The 21,240-nt window shown below is 38.6% G+C and overlaps 1 protein-coding gene across 3 annotated transcripts in view; it reads left to right on the top strand.

The window, feature by feature from the left end:
• The window catches only part of RFX6 (regulatory factor X6), a 39,788-nt gene extending 19,276 nt beyond the window's left edge, over positions 1 to 20,512 (top strand). The window contains exons 6-19 of one of the 3 annotated variants that reach the window (XM_062632456.1): positions 1,521 to 1,628; positions 4,003 to 4,080; positions 4,174 to 4,287; positions 7,429 to 7,478; positions 7,960 to 8,119; positions 9,893 to 10,037; positions 11,265 to 11,374; positions 13,501 to 13,618; positions 14,694 to 14,816; positions 16,185 to 16,394; positions 17,016 to 17,525; positions 18,637 to 18,855; positions 19,731 to 19,907; positions 20,323 to 20,512. In XM_062632456.1, the coding sequence (XP_062488440.1) occupies positions 1,521 to 1,628; positions 4,003 to 4,080; positions 4,174 to 4,287; positions 7,429 to 7,478; positions 7,960 to 8,119; positions 9,893 to 10,037; positions 11,265 to 11,374; positions 13,501 to 13,618; positions 14,694 to 14,816; positions 16,185 to 16,394; positions 17,016 to 17,525; positions 18,637 to 18,855; positions 19,731 to 19,894 (2,109 nt within the window). In that variant the 3' untranslated portion in view covers positions 19,895 to 19,907; positions 20,323 to 20,512. Of the gene's footprint in view, positions 1 to 1,520; positions 1,629 to 4,002; positions 4,081 to 4,173; positions 4,288 to 7,428; positions 7,479 to 7,959; positions 8,120 to 9,892; positions 10,038 to 11,264; positions 11,375 to 13,500; positions 13,619 to 14,693; positions 14,817 to 16,184; positions 16,395 to 17,015; positions 17,526 to 18,636; positions 18,856 to 19,730 lie in introns of all 3 variants that reach the window. The other 2 variants (XM_062632458.1, XM_062632457.1) reach the window with 2 other exon arrangements.
• Positions 20,513 to 21,240: the final 728 nt, after the last annotated feature.

The following is a 21,240-nucleotide window of genomic DNA, read 5'->3' as shown; positions in this document are numbered from 1 at the left end:
AAGGTATAACACAAATCACTGCTGCTACCACCAATAATAATAATGATAAGGGAAATAACAACGGAAGAGAATACAACTGCTCACCACCCGCCAACCAATACCCAGCCTGACCGAGTAGTTACCCTTCCGGGTAACTGCCCCCAGTTTATATAGTGGGCATGACGTGCTGTGGTATGGAATACCTCTTTGGTCAGTTTGGGTCAGGTGTCCTGTCTCTGCTTCCTCCCGGCTTCCCCTCCTCCCTGGCAGTGCATGAGGCTCAAAAAGTCCTTGGTCAGACTAAACATTACTAAGCAGCAACTAAAAACATCGGTGTTATCAGTGCTGTTCCCAGGCTGAAAGTCAAAAACCCAGAGATGCACCAGCTACTAAGAAGGTGAAAAATGACTGCTACTTCTGAACCCAGGACAGGTGTGCATTATAAATATAAGCATGGTAATTCTGTATCACTACAGAATGTTATTGCTCAGCTTTACTGTGAAGTAGACTGAATCAGATTCTGTGCAAGTATTAGGTTAGGAGTCTAAATAAGGGTTGATTTGCCATATGTTGCTTAACAGTCAGTATCCACATATACAAGGCAGCTTGTTGTTTTGCCCTTCAGTCCCATCTCTTCAAAGGTTAGCACCTAATAGTTATTCAAGGTATTTTTTCAATCTGTCACTAGTACAAGATGTGTCTACAGTATTTCAGGTGTCACAAGCTAAAGCAGCTTAAGAGGCTTAAGAACTCTTAAGAACTGAAGGAAACTCAGCAGAATTTAGCATAATTCAGGAGGAATTTAACTTGTAACAAGGTCAACATTGACTGTGTCTCAGCAATAATTGGAGAACACTAAATGTCCAAGAATACCATTCTTACTGATATATGAAACTGGAGCTTCATGTCAAGTCTGCAACAATCACAAAGAGATTAATATTAAATATTTAGGTTGTAAGTGTCTGTAGACCCTACATACCATCACATCCATAACACTATAACATCAGACTTCATGATCAACTAAAATAATGGTTGCCATAGTAAACCAGCAGAAGTCACTATTGCCATGCTATCGGAACAAGAAGAGAGCAGGGAAGAACAATAATATCTCCACTACTCTAGATCCTTCTACTAGCAAGATACATATTAAATAAAACTTAGGGTTTTATATCTCCATGAGGGTATGAGGGTCTTCATGAGGGTATGACAGTCCACACTGTAGAGGAGAGAATTTTTTACTTCAGTTTTTAAACATAGATCAACCCAAAGGTCATAGAATTACATGAAGTAATGTGGTTTAAAGGCTGCATTACTCTGAAAACTGCATTTGGTAGAGTTTAGATCTGGCACATATCTATTTACCTTCCTGAGCTGGAACTCAAATCCAGATATGAATCAGTATTTTGAAGGATTATCTGAACATAAATATTCAGGAATGTTGAGAGACTTGTGAGATAATATGCAATTTAGCATGGATTTCTGGTTTCAGTTGAATCTGTATTGGTTATTTCAATGCTCCTATTTTTTCCCTTTCATTTCAGGGTGGTTTTACTCGTAAATATTCTCTGAGTTCCAAAACTGGGACTCTCCTCCCAGAGTTTCCAAGTGCTCAACACCTTTTGCTTCAAGGGTGCATTTCTAAAGACAAGGTAAAATGTGAGCTACTTCTCTTCTGACTTACTTACAGATCAAAAATTACCACAGAATGTTTCTCCATATCTTAGCCTTTGAGGTATTGACATGAAAGAGCCAGAAATGTCCATAATCAAACAGAGGTGACTGATTTATAGAGGGGGCAAACCTTTACCAACACCGATTAACTGGCTTTCCACTGGAAAGGTGGTTGAATTATTTACCTATTAACTGACCTGGTATTTTACACACTGATGGTATGTAAGAATGGGAGAGCAAAACAAACAAATAACTGAGAGTTGTATTCGTTCTAAATGTCTTTGGTTTTAAGGCAAATTTTGTTCTGACTAGATCAGAACAAATTCACAACAAATAATTAGATGAACTTTGCTCTTTTTGATTAATTGCTTGAAAAGAAACTGAAAATCTGAACATATATTATTTTTTTTAATTAGTAAAATTTTGTTCCCTAAATCAGTACTTAGTATTGCTCATCCTAAAAGTAACTGTTCAGTTAGAAGTATTGCTGACATATGTTTTAGGTCTTTGACTCCTTGCCTATGTGCTACGTTTGTGTTATTTCTGGTCACATTACAGGCGGCTACATCCCTGAATTGTGCTGGAAACCTTTTGATACACATTAAGAACTCTCCAGTTTAGCCTCCAGTACAGGTCATGATGTTGGCTATCATCTTGAGAAATGTTGCTTTAAAGCTTTTTGGTTTATGATCCCTTCCTCTAAAGTTTAATCTTTGAAAGTCATGAAGCCAAGGATTCCTATTGTGAGGACTGAACAAAAGGAGCCATCTGTAGGACAGAGATCTTAGCTAGAAATCTTACAGTTCCTAAAGAAAACACAAGAATTGTGTGCATCAACTGCTGTTATAGTCTCCCATCAGTGAACTGGCATTTCTCATATATACAGCATTCTTGTAACATTTAAATCTGAAGAACATTTGAGATTCCATGCAGACCCAACACAGCAGTGTAAGCAAAATTGAATTTTACCACTCCAACAATAAAGAAAAAGATGCAACTCATTTTATCTTCATTTTGGGTTGAAGCATTTAATTGCTCTGACGTTTGAACCAGACGATGAGGGGCTCAGCATAGCTTTGCAGATGGCTGTGGACAGACTCATGGAGTTATGAGAAGACTATGGGAAGAGAGATGAATTCCTGTGTGGCTGCTGCTCTCTCTTTCCTTGCTGCTTTTTCCTCATTCCTTGTTGTCTTGTGTCCTGTTTTATTTTCTTACCATCTTTCACTTCCTTCACCTTGTCTGGCCAAGGGTTGCTGAACCTAAGATATTTAGGTACTCTGTTGAAGAAATCCTGTTCATGAAGTTTGATTCCTGCATTAAACTCCTCAGAATCTGCAGGCAACTGAAATCTCTGGGGAATTAATAAATGTAGGAGCCATCACTAAAATAGATTGATAATTTCTTCATTTTAAGTTTCTGAAAAAAGCTTACCCAAACCTTTAACTTCCATCAACCCCTTCAAAAAAAAAAACAACAAAACTCTAAAATGTTCTTGAGTCTCGCACTTTGCCTGTGTTTTTCAAAGATATGTAATTACAGAAGCAGATCTGAAAGTCAGCAAGGTCTGTTTTCAAAGAAATCTGTATGCTAAACCTATTGAAATAAGGTGGTACTAGGCGCATTTGAAACCTGATATTGGTTTGCCAGAGAAGTTCACAAGCTGTGACAAACTTCCTGTGACTCTGTACCGTAATAATGGTTTTGCTAGCATTTTTCTTTCCTTAAGATACTTTATAAAATTTCTTGGTTTATAATCTGATACAGATTTTAAAATTTACTATGTTTTACAAAGTCTTGTAATACCTCTGAAGAGTTATTAAAGTGAGGGAACACTCCACTCAGATAAATTAGCCTGATGAGATGAAAGGGAGTTCTGCTTTTTAAAGTTCTGTTCATGTAAAGCCATGATTAAACTTTGACCAAATGACTGGCAGCTATTTTCTCATTTGTCTAACCAGATGATGGTTCAGAACACTCATAGACGCCTATAGTAGCCTAATGATTAACTTGAACTACTCTTTGGGATTAATCTTAGCTTCAGAAAGGGGAATTTACTTTGCCATCTGACTGGCTAATCTAGCTATTGCCTTGCTTTGATAGCCACATTTTCACAGTGTATAGAGTCTCAGATGTTACATTTCTGACAACAGCATCAAGACTCAAAGATGTCAATAAAATCTAGAGTCACCTCCTCATTACTTCTGGCTATACAGGCTGCCTATTTGTGCATATGCATTGTAATGCAATTTATATTGTATATTTAAATACTAACTACAGAAAGCAGAAATCTACATCACTAGCAGTGGAGAGCTAAGAAACTCTGTTTAATCTTTCTTTCTTCCAAAATAGGTAGATACTCTTATCATGATGTATAAGACACACTGTCAGTGTGTCCTTGACAATGCAATTAATGGGAACTTCGAAGAGGTAAGGTTGTTTGAACACACATTCTTGGTATATGTGCACAGGGAGACAATGAAGTGTTATTTATGTCCATGAATCTCGTTCTTACTCCTTTAGATTCAGCATTTCTTACTACATTTTTGGCAAGGAATGCCTGACCATCTTCTTCCTCTGCTTGAAAATCCCATCATTGTTGACATCTTCTGTGTTTGTGACTCAATACTGTATAAGGTAAGTTAAGCATTTAGCTTCATGGGTACGTTACAGCTTCTGCTTGTGTTAAAACAACATTGAAGTTAGAGTAACAGGATGCTGTGGCTGCTTTCTGCCTCTCATTTGTGTAAATCAGGAAGGATTCAGTTGAAATAATGAAATTTGGTGCATGTAAAAGCTGAAGTCCAGTCTCAGCTCTGCTGACCACTTGTTATGTGACTACAGGATGTACAGTAATAGTGAAATCCTGACCTACTTGCTTGGGTGCTTCACCGATAAGGCTAAATTAAGACTGGATGAAAACTGAAGCCTTGTTTTTACTTAAAAGATTATTCAGGTTAGACATAATGAAGAAGTTCTTTATTGTAAGGGTGATGAGGCACTGGAACAGGCTGGCTAAAGAAGTGGTAAATTCTCTATCCCTGGCGATGTTCAAGGCCAGGTTGGACAGAGCCTTGGGTGACATGGTCTAGTGTGAGGTGTCCCTGCCCATGGCAGGGGGGTTGGAACTAAATGTTATTAAGGTCCTTTCCAACCCAAACCATTCTATGAGTCTATGATTGCTGCAATTTCTACCAACAAAGACAGTCTGTGACAGATCAGTGAGGTAATTCCACACTCAAATCTGCTACTCACAGGTTATGTCAGGCCGAGGCTTCATGTTACAAAGCTGGAAGAATACTGGGTTAAGATATTCCTGCCTCTCCTGTCTGCTACACTCTGCTTCTATTCCTATGCTGCTGGATGTACCAGCAAAACTGCTGCACTCTGAATTTTTGGGGGTTTTAAAAAATCTATGGAACATTTGTTTTGCAGAGGTTTTGTGCTGTATGTGTTATTTAATCTAGTTAATAGCATGATCACAGAAATAGCTGAAACTAAGTGAAACTGAGGAGTACTGTAAGGTCAGTATTGGTTCATAGAGAAGGGATTCAGAGCAGCCCTGTGGAGAAGGACTTGGGGGTGTTGGTTGATGAGAAAATGAACATGAGCTGGCTTGAGTGTGCGCTCGCAGCCTGGAAAGCTAACCGTATCCTGGGCTGCATCAAAAGGAGCATGACCAGCAGGTCGAAGGAGGTGATCCTGCCCCTCTACTCTGCTCTTGTGAGACCTCACCTGGAGTATTGTGTGCAGTTCTGGTGTCCTCAACATAAAAAGGACATGGAACTGTTGGAACAAGTCCAGAGAAGGGCCACGAGGATGATCAGGGGACTGGAACACCTCCCGTAGGAAGACAGGCTGAGGAAGTTGGAGATGTTCAGCCTGGAGAAGGCTGCGTGGAGACCTCATAGCAGCCTTCCAGTATCTGAAGGGGGCCTATAGGGATGCTGGGGAGGGACTCTTCATTAGGGACTGTAGTGATAGGACAAGGGGTAATGGGTTAAAACTTAAAGAGGGGAAGTTTAGTTTGGATATAAGGAGGAAGTTCTTTCCTGTAAGGGTGGTGAGGCACTGGAATGGATTGCCCAGGGAAGTTGTGAATGCTTCATCCCTGGTGGTGTTCAAGGCCAGGTTGGACAAAGGCTTGGGTAGCATGGTTTAGTGTGAGGTGTCCCTGCCCATGGCAGGGGGGTTGGAACTTGATGTTCTTAAGGTCTTTTCCAACCCTAACTATTCTATGATTCTATGATTCGATAATAGAACACTGGGGAAAAAAATGTAATGGCACTGGAGCTTTTAATTTGGAACATTAGATCAGTTCATTAATTAATAGCTGCCAAGTACTTTAAGTTCCTTTGGTAGGACATGCCATATGAATAGAAAAGTTTTGTCATCTCTTTAACAAATTTCAGGACCACATATCAATGGGAAGAAATAACTATAAGGGCTAATAGTAGAACACCAAGCAGTCAAAGCAAGGGACTTGGGACTATTTATCACTGAGTGTGTCACAGCCATCTATTTCATTCTTTAATGTACAAAAACATGGTGGAAAAAATCCAGAAAAGATGAAACTATGTATTTACTAAAAACATATCAAACTGTAAAGTTAGAAGAGGTGTTTTAGCTGGCAGGGAGATGTAACAGTAATTAGCATCAAGAATCATAATTACTGCCCTGGAGATGAGCCATTAAGCCTCATTACTTGTAGAGGTTATAATGTACCTTAAGTTTATGAGGTTTTCCTTTCTCTAAAAGTGCTGCCAATATTAATTTTATTTGTAATAAGTTTTTAATGCGACAGAAGAAGAAATACTACAGGAGCCCTAAGTTATAAATCAACTAAGACGGAATTTCTCAAAAGTTCATCATTTTACTATTGTGTCTTACTGTCTTCTTTGTGTCTTACTGTTTCTCACTTATAATAATGTTAGATATTCTTGACAGCACAGCTGGCAGAAAGAAGGAGAAATTTTGTTGTGTTGTTATCAAACCAATTACATCAGTAGTGGAAACAGATTTTTAGGATATAAGCTGACAGCTTTGCCCTCTGCAATAACATTCCCCAGAAGGTATGCCAGATGGCGCAGTTTTTTTCCTAAACAGCTCTACATCATACTTAGCTATCAGGGGTTTGTCCAAAACTCTGAACACATTCAGTGCCACATTCAGTATGGCAGAGAGAAGAGTCAAGTGGCTAATAGCACATGAGGACTTAGGACATGCTTTACTTAGACTCACAGTGATTCTAGAGGAGACTAAGTGTTTATGCATCTCACTTCTACTGATTTCCCTATCATGGGAGTGATAGCACTTTCCTGTTTTACTGGCATGCTGGCATACATTAAGCATGGGAGCTACCTAAATATAAAAATATCTCATATGTTCCTATCTAATAGTGATGGGAGAAATCTAGGTATATAAATATCATAGAATCATAGAATCGACGGCTGAAAGGGACCTTAAGGATAATCAAATTCCATCCCCCATGCCACAGGTAGAGACACATTCTACTAGACCAGGTTGCTCAAAGCCCCGTCCAAACTGGCCTCAAACGCTTCAGTATCACTTTAAATAACATGTCACTTTAAATAACTTAATCACTTCAAATAATTACTGCTTTAAATATCACTTCAAGTATCTGGAAAATAAGTTGAATGGGTTTATTCTGCATTAATTTCCTGTTCTTATCACTGTGCAATCTAAGTAGACAAGAAAGATATGAGTGAATAAATGGCCAGTGGAAGCTTGATATAATTTTCTGTTACTTTTTTGAAGGTCCTTACAGATGTACTTATCCCTGCAACAATGCAAGAAATGCCAGAAAGGTAGGTATTTGTCAGTAATAATGCTAAATGATGTTTGTTAGGCATATTCAAGGTAAAGAGCAGAAATTCTATATCCCAGATAAATGTTCTTAAAATATTTATTCTCTTTTTCAGAACAGTAGCACATGTACGGCAAAATACACTTGGGTCTGAAGACAGTTATAGAACAGTACACAGTATATTGAACGTTACACAGTATTTTAATGTCCCATTTTACTGGCTTGTTGGATATATTGTAATAGGCTTCTTCTACACTAACACCCTGTAAGATCAAAAAAGAAATAAATGTACTTGTGGTGCTTAAAGAAAAATAATTGTTACCTTTTTCCAGACTATTTTTCAGGTTTGTAGCCTATGCACCGCAATAATATTTAAGCATTATTATAAATTGTCTCTGAATTATTTAAATAAATTATTTAAATAAATGCAAGGCAAATTTTATTGATGTTTCTCTAAAACACTTTTTTTTTTCCCTTTATAGCTTACTGGCAGATATAAGAAATTTTGCAAAAAACTGGGAACAGTGGGTTGTTTCCTCTTTGGAAAACCTACCAGAAAACCTGACAGATAAGAAACTGCCTATTGCGCGAAGATTTGTTTCCTCCCTGAAACGACAGACATCATTCCTACACCTAGCACAGGTAAAAAAAATAAGCCTATATATATATATATAAAGTCAGTTATATTTCATGCAGCTTTCAGGCTAGGAGATACAATGCGTTATTTTTTCAAGGTTCGACTTCAGCTATGGAACACTTAACATCTTGTAGTATTAACCACACAAGAAGGAAATGATGATAAATAGATCTGACCAAAACTTCAAACTTTTTTAGTGGAAAAGAGAGAAAAGACCATGGTTATAATGAAATACTTTCATGGGAACATTAGGCGATCAAATGATGAAGCGTAATATATGTGTATTTGTTTTAGTTCCAAATTGGAAAATAGCAAGCATCCTTCTTGCCTAGCAAAGGTTTGCTGTCTTTTCCATGGTGTCCTTTAGTGAGCTTATTTGGTTTTGAGTTCTGTTAGTGACAGGTAGCCAAGGGCTCCAAGGCTGTCTTGGCTAGGATACAGGGATCTGCAATTAGAAGGCACCTCCATGTGATGGTTTGGTAGATTATACAAAAGGATACAATGTCTTTTGGGAACTTAAGTGCTAACAGCTTGGCCTTTGAGGTGTTAATCCTCATGAATAACTGTAGATGCACCATATATTCATCTTAACTTAGTTTTCTCTTTCATGAATATTAAGACAGAAGTAGCACATATGTGACATCAGGAAGATAATCTGATAGAAAGATGCATTAGGAAAGCATTAGAAGTCTAGTGGAAGGGAAACATTTTCTCAACTGATCTATGAAAACCCCAGCCATGATTAAACAGAATATGTTTAAATTTTGAGCACAGTAACAAACACAGTAGTCATAGCAGCCTTCCAGTATGTGAAGGGGGGCTATAGGGAGACTGCAGAGGGACTATTCATTAGGGACTGTAGTGATGGGACAAGGGGTAAAACTTAAACAGGAGAAGTTTAGATTGGATATAAGGAGGAAGTTCTTTACTGTTAGGGTGGTGAGGCACTGGAGTGGGTTGCCCAGGGAAGCTTTGACTGGTCTATCCCTGGTGGTGTTCAAGGCCAGGTTGGACAGAGCCTTGGGTGAGATGGTTTAGTGTGAGGTGTCCCTGCCCATGGCAGGGGGTTGGAACTAGATGATCTTAAGGTCCTTTCTAACCCTAGCTATTCTATGATTCTGTGATTCTTCTCTGAGGGGTTATTCCCTCCCTGAGGTGATCCCCAGCTGTGGGTGTGTGCTGGTTTTTGGCTTGAATAGAGTTAATGGTTTGGATTTGTGTTGGAAAGAGTGCGGATAATTGAGAGATGTTTTCATTACTGCTGAGCAGTGTTTCCAGAGAGCAAGGGCCGTTTCTGCTTCTCATCCCACCATAGAGTAGGTGGTGGGTGGGCAAGAATGTGGGAAGGGAAACAGCGAGGACAGCTGACCCGAAGTGACTAAAGGAATATAGTCCATACCATATGGCATCATGCTCATCAATAAGAACTGAGGGAAGGGTGGCAGAGGGGACACTGCCCAGGGACTTGGTTGGTGATGAGCAACTGTTTTCATTTGCATCACTCGTCTTTCTTGGTTTGTATTTTCTGTTATTTTTTTCCCTTTTCCTTACTATTATTACTATTATTGGTATTGTTACTGTTATTGTCATTTTTTTTTTTTTTTTAGATTGTTAAACTGTTTTTATCTCAACCCATGAGTTTTCTTATTTTACATTTCCAATTCTCCCCCCATCCCGCGGAGGGATGTGAAATGAATGAGTGGCTGTGTGATGCTCAGTTGCAGGCTGCGGTTAAACCATGACAGAGTCACAACATTTTACATTTACTTCTCTTCCAGATTGCTCGGCCAGCCCTTTTTGATCAGCATGTGGTCAACTCCATGGTGTCAGACATTGAAAAAGTTGATTTGAATAGTATTGCATCTCAGGCACTCCTTGCAGTCTCAGGGAGCACAGACTCTGATGGGGAGGTCTACAGTGAATGTAAGTTCATGGTGATATGTATGTATCATTAAAAGTAATTTGCTTTTTCATTCCATACCATGCTAGCCTACTTGGACTGAGAAAAGGCACACAGATGCCCTACATCCTCTAGTCTAGCTCTGTGTTAACTTCAGTATCTCAAGAAAACCAGTTAGTTGCCCTAGGATGTCCTACAAGAACAGAAGCTTGGCTGAGAAGTCACAAACAGTTGCTAAAGAAATCATTCACATGTCAGTTGCTAAGTGTAATCAAATCTCTTCAGTTTTGTCCTAATGATATGAGCATATTAGCACAGATCAATTTTTGAAATATGTCTCAAAAATTCCACATCATTATGGCTTAATTTAATGAACATTTGAGCTACTTTACATTTCTTTTTATGAACAGATTTTTTTTTGCTGCATGTTGTTCTTTAACAAAATACATAATTTTCTATGAAGTATAACAGCTATTTTCATACACAGAATTAGAGTGGAGAGTGTTAACTTTCATATTACATACCTGTTGTTAAAAAGAAATACCCTTTTTCTCTATTAAAAAGGTAACTTTTGTCATAGGAATCATGTTGATCAGAGTTTGGAGAGCTGAAAGGAATAGCAGTGTGTTGTCCTGTAAATATTATTACTTGATCATGAAAGTTTGTTGTCTTTAATAGTTCAGAAACCTATTCATATTTTCATTTGAGTTGCCCATTTCCTACATTTGGTGTAATTGTTTTCTATTTTGTTCCCTGTGCACTTCCACACTGGTTTAAAAAAAAAAAAAAAAAAAAAGTAGAGACCTAACTGGTTGTTCAGGCACTTTTTTTGAAAATGGGAGTTTATGGAGTTAGATTTACATTATATTGTGAGAAACTTGTAAAATATAAGGTAAACCTAAAAAAGTGTACAAATCTGCCAAGTCACAGATAAAGCTTTACAACTAGACTTAATAATAAAAATGTTTTCAAGGCTGAATCTTAAAAGGAATTGAAATTAACATTTTTTTTTCTTTTATTGTGAAACTTCATTGTCTTACAACTTGTATCACTGTAATGCTTAAGTAGTTTAAATATGTATGTGTGATGAATGTGTATCTGCTTGCTTTGCTGGGGAATTGCTTATTTCTTTACTGCTCTAATTCTTTGCTTTTCCTTTCCATGCTACAGTATTGTCATATTGCTGGTGAGTGGCTTTTTCTCACATTCAGAATGGCATGAAATGATATGTTCTCCTTTTTACATGGTAGATGACTCTGTTACAGTGTTCCAAGAACTGAAGGACCTTCTAAAGAAGAATGCCACTGTGGAATCATTTGTTGAATGGTTGGATACTGTGGTTGAGCAAAGGGTTATCAAGGTACCTTTCAAATGTTCTGTCTGACTCAAGACCAAATCCTACTGCCCTTACTTCTTACACAGTCAGACAGTCCGCTTACTTACACAGTCCCTTTACATTTAGGTAGTCCTATTGGTTACCTTTGTGGAATTCTTATCTCTGCTCCCATCTCCTTATTGTAACAGGGAAGTTCTTCATTTGGTGAGAAAGGTTCCAGTGCCATTAGTTCCAATTAATCATATTGAGTGCTGTTAAGTGGTCTTATGTGTGCAACAAACTTAAGAAGTATCTTAACATGAAAGTATCAGTGTACATGAAAGAAACCCATCCACCTTATACGTGTATGCAGAAACACAGGTATATTGCTCAGCGAATGAGCAGAAGCTGTTCCTTCGAGAAACAATTCTTTATTTCCAGGTTCAGGCCAGATTGGATGGGGCTTTGAGCAACCTAGTCTAGTAGAAGGTGTCCTTGCCTGTGGCAGGGGGGTTGGAACTAGATGATCTTTTAAGTCCTTCTAACCCAAACCATTCTACCATTCTATGGTTTCATGGTATTTGAATGGTGTAAGTTAATGTAGCAGATGGATTCAGAAGTAGCTAACCTGTAGAAGGATTTCTACAGACCAGGGTAAATGATGCAGTTTTGTAGCTTTGTTATGGTTCTTAACACGGTAATTGATGGTTTTGATGGGATTGTTTTTTTTCCTCCTGATTTACAAGATGCTTTATAATCACAAGTATTTTATATGCATGTAGTTACATATGAATGATTATACTATGGCTGAGAACAAAATAATTGAGTTCTATGTTATAGCTCAAGTAAGAGATATTTACCAATACATAACTCTAATTAATGTGAACTAGCAGAATAAATTGTTACCCATTGCTTGCTAGAGCTGAACACTGTTCTTCTCATCAGGTCTTGTTCTATCTGGAAATGGAATATTTTGTCTGCCATTTAAGGGAGCACTTCATATGAATGGATGCAGGATGAGGAGGCAGTGCAGTTAGCTTTGACCGACTTGCAGGACAGTGACTCTGCCACTTACAAAACAATCATTTTTCCTTTCTTCACCTGTTTTCCCAAATTTCAATGGAGACAGTGATAATTTCTTTCCTTTAAAGCTCTTTGAGTTTCCTGATATTTGCTGTCATAAGTGATCAGGACAGTGGGGAGCTTCGAATGATTCAGGGTAGCAGAGCCAAAGCAAGTCCTCAAAACTCCCACTGAAGCTAAGCAATCACAACTTATCCAAACAACTGAATGATTATGGTCTAAAATTCATTCCACAATTTCAGAAGACAATTTCTGATAAAGAAGCCAGGCAGAAAGGGTGACACTCTCTCTCATTCAGCATTCTACTATGTGATATGTTATTATTAAAGTTAACAGGTATGGTTCCTAGCATTGTTTTCCTGTAGTTAAGGGTAAGAAATACCAGTGATTCCTGGTAGGAGGCTAGGTCAAATAAGCAGAAGCTAATAATTTACAGAACATGTAATCCTTCCGTTGCTGTCTGCCTTCTGTTCATGCCAAATTGCAGTTACTGTCAAATTCACACAACAGCTTCTTTCTGCTTGCTGTTTGAGAAAGCAACAGGGCTTTTACCACATGAAAAAATCACTGCCAGAGCAAAGTGACAGCATGAAATGAGCAGCATTAAAAGTGTCAGTATTATGTTAGTAAACATACCATTTTGTAAGAGAGTCTGGCCAGTGTTAGACTACATTCAAGTACAAAGACTTATCTCCCTGTTTATATGAAATAACATAGTGGCAGAGGGTAGGGTTTTTAAAATTTATTTCTGCCCTGTACACCTGTATATTTACAGAACATTTTGGCATCTTTAATACTAGAATATGAGGCAATTTATATGCCTTCAGGGCACAGCAGAGCCCAAGCAGTAAGCTGTTTGCATCATCTGACACTGTCAGACCTCTGCTCTGGTTGAACTGAAATAAATGAATGATGCTCTTTATCACTTTAGGACACATATTATGAAGATAGTTTGAACGAGGCAGCTTGATCCAACCCTATCACATCAACTCAAGTCAAAGACTCCTTGAACTCTCACGAACATTCAATTCTTGTGTGTGCAGAAAACAAGTTGGCATATTTACCAGTATCTTACTACTCTCTTTCAGGCAAGCAAGCAAAATGGGAGGTCATTAAAGAAGAGAGCTCAAGACTTCCTTCTCAAATGGAGTTTTTTTGGTGCTCGAGTGATGCATAATCTAACTCTAAACAACGCATCAAGTTTTGGTACCTAGGCTTTGTAAAAACTCTCATGTTTTGTACATATGTGCTAACACTTACCAGCTTTCCACCATTTCCTGAGCAGAGGAACATGTCCCAGTCTAAAGATTCTTTGTTTAAAGCCACAAATACTGTATAACGTGCTTTTCAAACTAGCCTTTCATTGTAAATGCTAGTAATATTTTGTTGGTGAGCAGTGTCACGTTCATTTTTGAAAGGTATCTTTTTTTGCATTTGAAAAGCTGTGTTTGTTTTGACATGGCAATGGAAATATAGCTGCATACCTCAGTGTAGGCGACAGAAGATTTAAATCATTAGTTTTACATGTGGATCAGTTGCCAAAAAAAAAAAATAATTAAAATACTGCTGTGCAGAAGTTCTTGTGCATATTACGTTTTAACACAAGCAAAATAAATTTGGCAGATCACCACTGATTTAATTCTGGGATCAGTAGACAGTCAATTAAACAGTTTGTGGTTTTTAAAACGTAAGTTTCACATGTCCATCTTTGGAAGTGTTTACATTTTTGGAGATTTTCAGAAAGAACCTTTTATAAAATAGAAGATGGTAGAGCAAGTGAAACTCGCTGTGAATCTAGTACATGATTTCCTAAGTTTGGCTGCAGGTAAATTGCAATTTAAAATTTCAGAGTGCATTTTAAATGGCTGTAGGGAGACACACATTTTTAATGTGAATCCTTGAAATAAGGTCAAAGACTTCACCAGTTATTGTCTGGTTATTTAGCACAAGGCAAACAGAAGCAGAGCAGAGGCATTCTAGCAGACTTTGGCCTTATCTAGCTCCACTGTGTGCCCTCTTCAAGTATAAAGCATGTCTCACTTTCATCAGTATTTTTCTTTGATGTAATTAGTGGTCAAATAGCCTACAGGACAGTAAACAATTGAGCTAGGTGGGCCAGTGCAAAGAGAGATTAGAGCTAGAACTTAGGCACTATACCATGTTGGTCTTGCCAGGTCATTTAAAGTCCACAATTATTTGTTTGTTTCACTCACTTCTTGTAGAGTGGTGAGAGATGGTCACAAAGATAACTTGGCTACTCTCTCTCCTTCTCCTCCCAAAGGTTCTTTTCATTTGATCCGCATGCTACTAGATGAGTACATCCTGCTCGCCATGGAAACACAGTTCAACAATGACAAAGAACAAGAACTCCAAAATCTACTGGACAAATACATGAAGAATTTAGGTAACTAGAGCTTGGTTCTTTTAAATGTACTCCTTTATTTTTAGAAATTGGCTTATTTGTTTAAACAGAAACAAGCTTACTGTCTTCTCCTGAAGGTGTAGCTATATTCAACATTGTCAAATTCACTTGAAAAGCTTGTGACCCCTCAGCAATTCATTCCCACCTTCCTAACCATAGTTCACTTAATAACATTTTGTGGGAATGTGAATACACTGGATCTGTGGGTACAACAAACACTTGTAGGTACATCTGAAGGGCCACAAACTGAAGTATGAAAAGAGGTATAACTAGCAGAAAAGGCAGAAATTCCTAATCCAGTTTTTCTGCCAAAGCTTCAATATGTAATTGGGCCTGGAACGAGGAACATATTAAATGTTGCTAAAATGTAACTGTTCCTGCAAGGTTGGAACACAAATTTGGAGCCCTGTTTAGCATCTGGCTGAAGTATTACAGTGTGGAAGAGAAACAAAATGAATTTAAAAACCTTAACACTTTCCATCTACCAGGCTTCTTCAAGGTTAGTCAGTTTGAAGTCATTCTCCAGGCGTTTTGCTATAAAAATGAAGTTTAATTTGGATCAAATTTAAGTCCAACTTAATCCCCAAAAATTCAGTGAAACTTGACTGTATAAAAATAGCTCTGCTGAAATATTTTTTATTAACATTAGCACCAGCAATCATTCTTTAACTTTTTGGTTGTTGTTACTCTAAATCTGCCCTTTGCTGCAAGAAACTTGCATAGGATTTGTCTGACAGTCGATGTTTTTAATTCATCATTCAGGAAAAAACTTGTTCTGTGTAGCAGTTGCCTTATGCTTGGATATTTAGGTGAAGTCCTTGAAACCATAAAGTTCTGGTTTCCACTGAAGAATAGCAAAACTTCCACTGACTTTTTCAATAATCTGCACAAAACTGTACAACTACTGAGTAAAACAAATGCTTTTCTCTAGATATCAGTATGAAAACAGAGTTCAAGCATTCTAAAATTCTTATTGTTAATTCTTTAGGATGAAGTGTTGTGAGCTTGGTTCACTCTTGGTGAATTTACTTGACTTCATTGCTGACTCCTATTACAAGGGAATCAGTCTGATTTGTACCTTCACTATGATGGCTCCAGTAAGAAGCTGATACTCTGTGATGTCGATCTGTGGTCAGGGAATATGATACAAACAATTCCACTGGGAAGGTTAAGACTAGGTCAATATTTGTATTCATTGGCTACATGCAAAACATGGAGGTGTGACTATGTTTTAAAATAAGCAAAATATGAACAAATCAGGCAGCTCATATGTTGTCTATATACTCGTGGTGAATTTATGTGCAATGAGCATATATAACAGCCACCAAGAGTTTTCACTTACTCTTCCAGATGCAAGCAAAGCCACCTTTACTGCATCACCCAGCTCTTGCTTCCTAGCAAATCGTAACAAAGCTGCTCCTCTGCCCAGTGACACTTCAGTCAAAAATGAGTGTCTAGCAGAGCAAACCTACGTGTCCTTGTCGGCTAGTCAGCCAAGCAGTGTAGCTTCTGGTCTGAACCCTTTTGCCGCAGGAGACAGTGGGAATATGCATCTGGCAGGTATGTAACAGTTCTTGTAGTTTGTCCTTCTCTTGCTTGTTAGGCTTTCAGTCCACAGTAACATGTTGCTGTAATGACCATATGCATTTATAATGACCTCTAGTAAATAATGTTTGATGAACTCACCTTCTGTGTTGATTTACAGAAGATGGCAATTGTAGAGCCTTGCCAGTAATAGGTCCTCTTGGAACAGTGGTAAAACTATTCTATACTTCTTGGCTGGTTCTTGTGAAGGCAGAATGAACAGTAACACCTGGAGCACATGTGACTTGTATTTCATACATACATACAATACAATCACTTAGGTTGAAAAAGACCTTTAAGATCATCAAGTCTAACTGTTAAACTAGGACTGCCAAGTCCACTCCTAAACCATGTCCCTAAGCACATCTACACATCTTTTAAATACCTCCAGGTTTAGTGACTCCACCAATTGCTGGACATTGTCATTGAATGTGACAGCCTCTAAACCAGAGAATGAAAGTGGGAAGCTTCGTACCCTGAAGCCATGGATTAAAAAGCATTGGTTGTATAGGTGGGGGTCACTAGAGGGACAGATCTGCTCTATTCAGCAGTACTGCAGTATGAATTCTGATTGCAGCTAATGCTTATTTATTCCAGGTCAGATGGAACTGTCTCAAAGCACTGGTCACCTGATGACTCCACCTATTTCACCAGCCATAGTCAGCCGAGGAAGCGTTATCAACCAGGGGCCGATGGCTGTGAGACCTCCAAGTGTAGATCCAGTGTTATCTACACATTCACAATGCTCTTCTTATTCAGAACCCCTTTACCAGACACTGTCACAAACTAATCAGAATTACTATGGAAACAATTCCAATTACCAGATGATGTTCAGAACTCAGGCCCATTCCACTCCGGGAGTTTACCACCACAGAGCAGAGCACAGCCGCTTCAGTGCCTTGAGTGAACAGCAGTTCTCCAGAGACTACTTCAGCAACAGTTGTGCTGTGTCTCCATACAATGCCAGATCCCCTTCTAGCTATGGTCCCTCATCCATGTCTCAGGACGCACACAATACGCAGTTTCTGAACACTGGGAGTTTCAACTTCTTGAGCAACTCCATGTCTACATGCCCAGCACCAGCATATCCTGCTAATGCTTCCAATGGTATTAATAGATATTTTCTTTTTCCCTTCTGTTTCTCTTCCTTGCTGGAGTAAACCACCTTTTATCTGCTTTTTTCTATAGAAGATGTTTTTCAGCTGTTATTTATACCTTCCTGTTTTGCACTTCTCTGATGACACACAGAGATTGTAAAGTAGCTTAACAAGCAACTTAAGAATGTATTTTCCTCTGGTGCATTCATGGTAGACCTCAAATGCATCTGCTGTGCCTATGCTAATCTTACTTTGGAACCACTGCCATGTCTTGCACAAAGGAAGCAAAACCAGGCTGACCTTGTGATTTAACAATCTCTTGAAAAGCCCCCCAAACATCTACTATGAAACAGAGAAGGAATAAGATAACTTACCTCTGTGATCAGCATAATGGACCATTCTAGTCACAAGGTCAGGGTGGTGAGACAAAGTACAAATATGTGCATTAGAATTAGTTTGAGACATCATCCCTAATATTTCTCTTGTTTCAAGCATAAAGTTATTGCACCAATCTGCTTTAGAGATATGGTCAACAAAGCTATCCCCCTCTTCCGGAAGAAAAAGACAGTGCAATTATTGAATTTGTATGGATTTGTATATTTTTTTTGCAGATTTTTGTTCCACATGTACTTTCCTTGACGGTGCACTTCAGAAGGGAGCACAGAACTGTAGATAGGAGTCTCCATGGTGTCTCTTACGGCCACTGGCTGTAGGCTACTGTTTGATTCTTGATCTTAGACTGGAAGGGCAATTCTGTACTGAAGGCATGACTGAACTCTTAGGATCTTTTATACTCCCATGTTACCACCCCTCTTTTGGGTCAATCACTGCATACGTTTCTAATGTTACTAGGATGTATGAGTACATAAATAATCTTACTCTCAAGGGACGAAGCCGGTAACAATTAACTTTTGTCCCAGGTTGTCACAGGCTCCTTTTGGGTCAATCACTGCATACATTTCTAATGTTACTAGGATGTATGAGTACATAAATAATCTTACTCTCAAGGGACTCAGCCGGTAACAATTAACTTTTGTCCCAGGTTGTCACAGGCTCCTACCCTACCCTTTCTCCTCAGCTGTATTTTCACTCCGCTTTTTTTTCCAATCTCCTATCAATAGGGTATTATGGAAACAATATAAATTATCCAGAATCTCACAGACTTGGAACAATGGTGGATCAACATGTTTCTGTAATCAGCAGTGTAAGCAGCATTCGATCGTTGCCATCATACAGTGATATACATGATCCACTGAATATCTTGGATGACAGTGAAAGAAAACAAGCAGGCTCATACTACACAGAGTCCTCACCTTCAGTCACCTGTCGGACTCCTATGTGTAAGTATAGCCAATGACTGAGGAAGAGCTATGAACTTTTTAGCATCTGAACAAGTGATGAGTATTAAACTGTAGCTCATATATATAGCATATAGGATGCAATACTGAGATAAAATGGCTCAGTACCAAGGGCATCATAAGATGTGTTTTCCTTAATATTGCAGGACTGTGGGTTTAATAACTCTTCACTTCCATAAGGAGGACTATGACACGTTGTCTATGAGGACTGGAATGACTGGCCTGGGTCTCAGTTGCAGAAAAATCCATATTAGAAAACACTTACTATCTATTAAGTGAGCTAATAATGGACTGAATTCTTCTAAGGGCTCTTAAGGATACTCACTGTCACACAGATCAAATGAACCCTGGGTCAGAGATGTCTAGACATATGCTGCTTATGGCATAGTCCCTTCCTGTCCTGTGCTTCCATAACTGTGTGTCTTAGGCAAAGCTCTCACTGACAGTGAATTTTAGGTGAAATTACCTAACCCCAAAGGGTTTGTTTTGGTATGTGCATTAAATAAAGGGCATCTGAGTTTTGTCTCACATTCCAAAAAAGGGTTACATGGAAGATATAAACTAAGGCACTGTTTGTTTTGTTGTTGATTACCTCTTCCTACTACTTACCTGTTAGCCTCGCACAAAAGATCAGACATTACTTACCTCATTAAGGCTCTGCAAGAATTCAGTGCCACTGAAGAAAATTTATTGAAGTATAGGTAAATTGAGTGTAGTACAGAAGTGTTGACATTTCCACCCTTCAGATAGTGTGCCTGGTAGATAAGGTCTCCATCAGATCAAATTGGATTGTTTTTTTTTGTTAAATCCAGGAGATAGAAAACTTGCAATTAAGGTAACCTTTTTTTTCCCCACAGCTTCAAACATGCAAACCACATCTTCCCAGTGCATGTATGGAACACTTGGTCAGTTCCCTTCTCAGGAAAATCTGGAGCCCCATGGCCCACCAAGCAGAGATACGGTGTCATCTTTACCACCAATCAACACTGTATTCATGGGAGCAGCTGCTGGAGGAACTTAACTGGGAGAGTCATGTCAGTGCCTTTAAGCTTACATTCCAAATCCAGATATTAAGGCTATGATACAATCCCCTCCAAGTTGACGGAATAGAAAAGTATTACATATAGGTGTTAAAGGAGGGATATTAGCAGTCCTTCACAGAGAAAAAATTGCTATATTCAAATTGGGTCCTGCTTGTGAATCACTCAGGATTGTTTTCACCATTACAATTTTTCAGTCAAAAATTCTGGGTGAGCAGAAAGAGCCAGTGATTCTTGCAAGCACAGACTTAAGTTGTAAAGAAATGATTACATCTATTCCTAATTTATTAAAAATGCTATTTTAGTCTTTCACTTACATCTTTTTGTATAAAAATGTGTATTTAATGCCTGTGTTGCTCATTATTTATTAGGACCACAGAGTAACTGTTTACTTTCTCTTATTTGACAGATTGTCAAATGTATGTATCCTACCTCCTATGGAAATGTTTACAAGGTCAATTTTTACTGTTTTAAATGAAACTAAGCCAAATTCTTACTTTTTTACTGCTGTGCTCTGGAAAGTCAATTTCAAATATTTAGTGCCTACTTGTGTAAGTGAAAGTCCTCAGGAAATAAATAAAAGATATTGAGCTTTGTTTTCTGTTGTGGTTTTTTTCTTTCTTTCTTATAAAATAAACCACATTTTCTTAAAAAACTCTACAAAGCATTAAAATATAAGCGATCTAATTGCAGTAGCCTGCCACTATAGCCGGATAACTGAAACAAACAAAACAATCATAGAATCATAGAATCACAGAATCGTAGAATCATAGAATAGTTAGGGTTGGAAAGGACCTTAAGATCATCAAGTTCCAACCCCCCTGCCATGGGCAGGGACACCTCACACTAAACCATGTCACCCAAGGCCATCCAACCCAGCCTTGGACACCACCAGGGATGGGGCATTCACAATCTCCCTGGGCAACCCATTCCAGTGCCTCACCACCCTCACAGTAAAGAACTTCCTCCTTATATCCAATCTAAACTTCCCCTGTTTCAGTTTTAACCCACTACCCCTTGTCCTGTCACTACAGTCCCCGAAGAAGAGCCCCTCCCCAGCATCCCTATAGGCCCCCTTCAGATACTGGAAGGCTGCTATGAGGTCTCCAAGCAGCCTTCTCTTCTCCAGGCTGAACAGCCCCAACTTCCTCAGCCTGCCACAAAATGTCACAGGATTTCAAAATTACTTGTGCTATGCACCCAGAATTTCTGCTGGTGTAAATCCACAAAAAAACATCCATCAGCTTTCATGGGTTTAGGGCAACTGTATACTGAGACCAGAAATAGCAATGATTAAAAAATACTGCAACCCTCCCAACTGGCTATT

This window comes from Pezoporus occidentalis, unplaced genomic scaffold (assembly GCF_034315485.1).
Source record: "Pezoporus occidentalis ecotype Australia unplaced genomic scaffold, CSIRO_AGI_Poc_V1 ctg39, whole genome shotgun sequence".
Taxonomy (NCBI): domain Eukaryota; kingdom Metazoa; phylum Chordata; class Aves; order Psittaciformes; family Psittacidae; genus Pezoporus; species Pezoporus occidentalis.
This window is presented reverse-complemented; position numbering and strand designations above follow the sequence as displayed.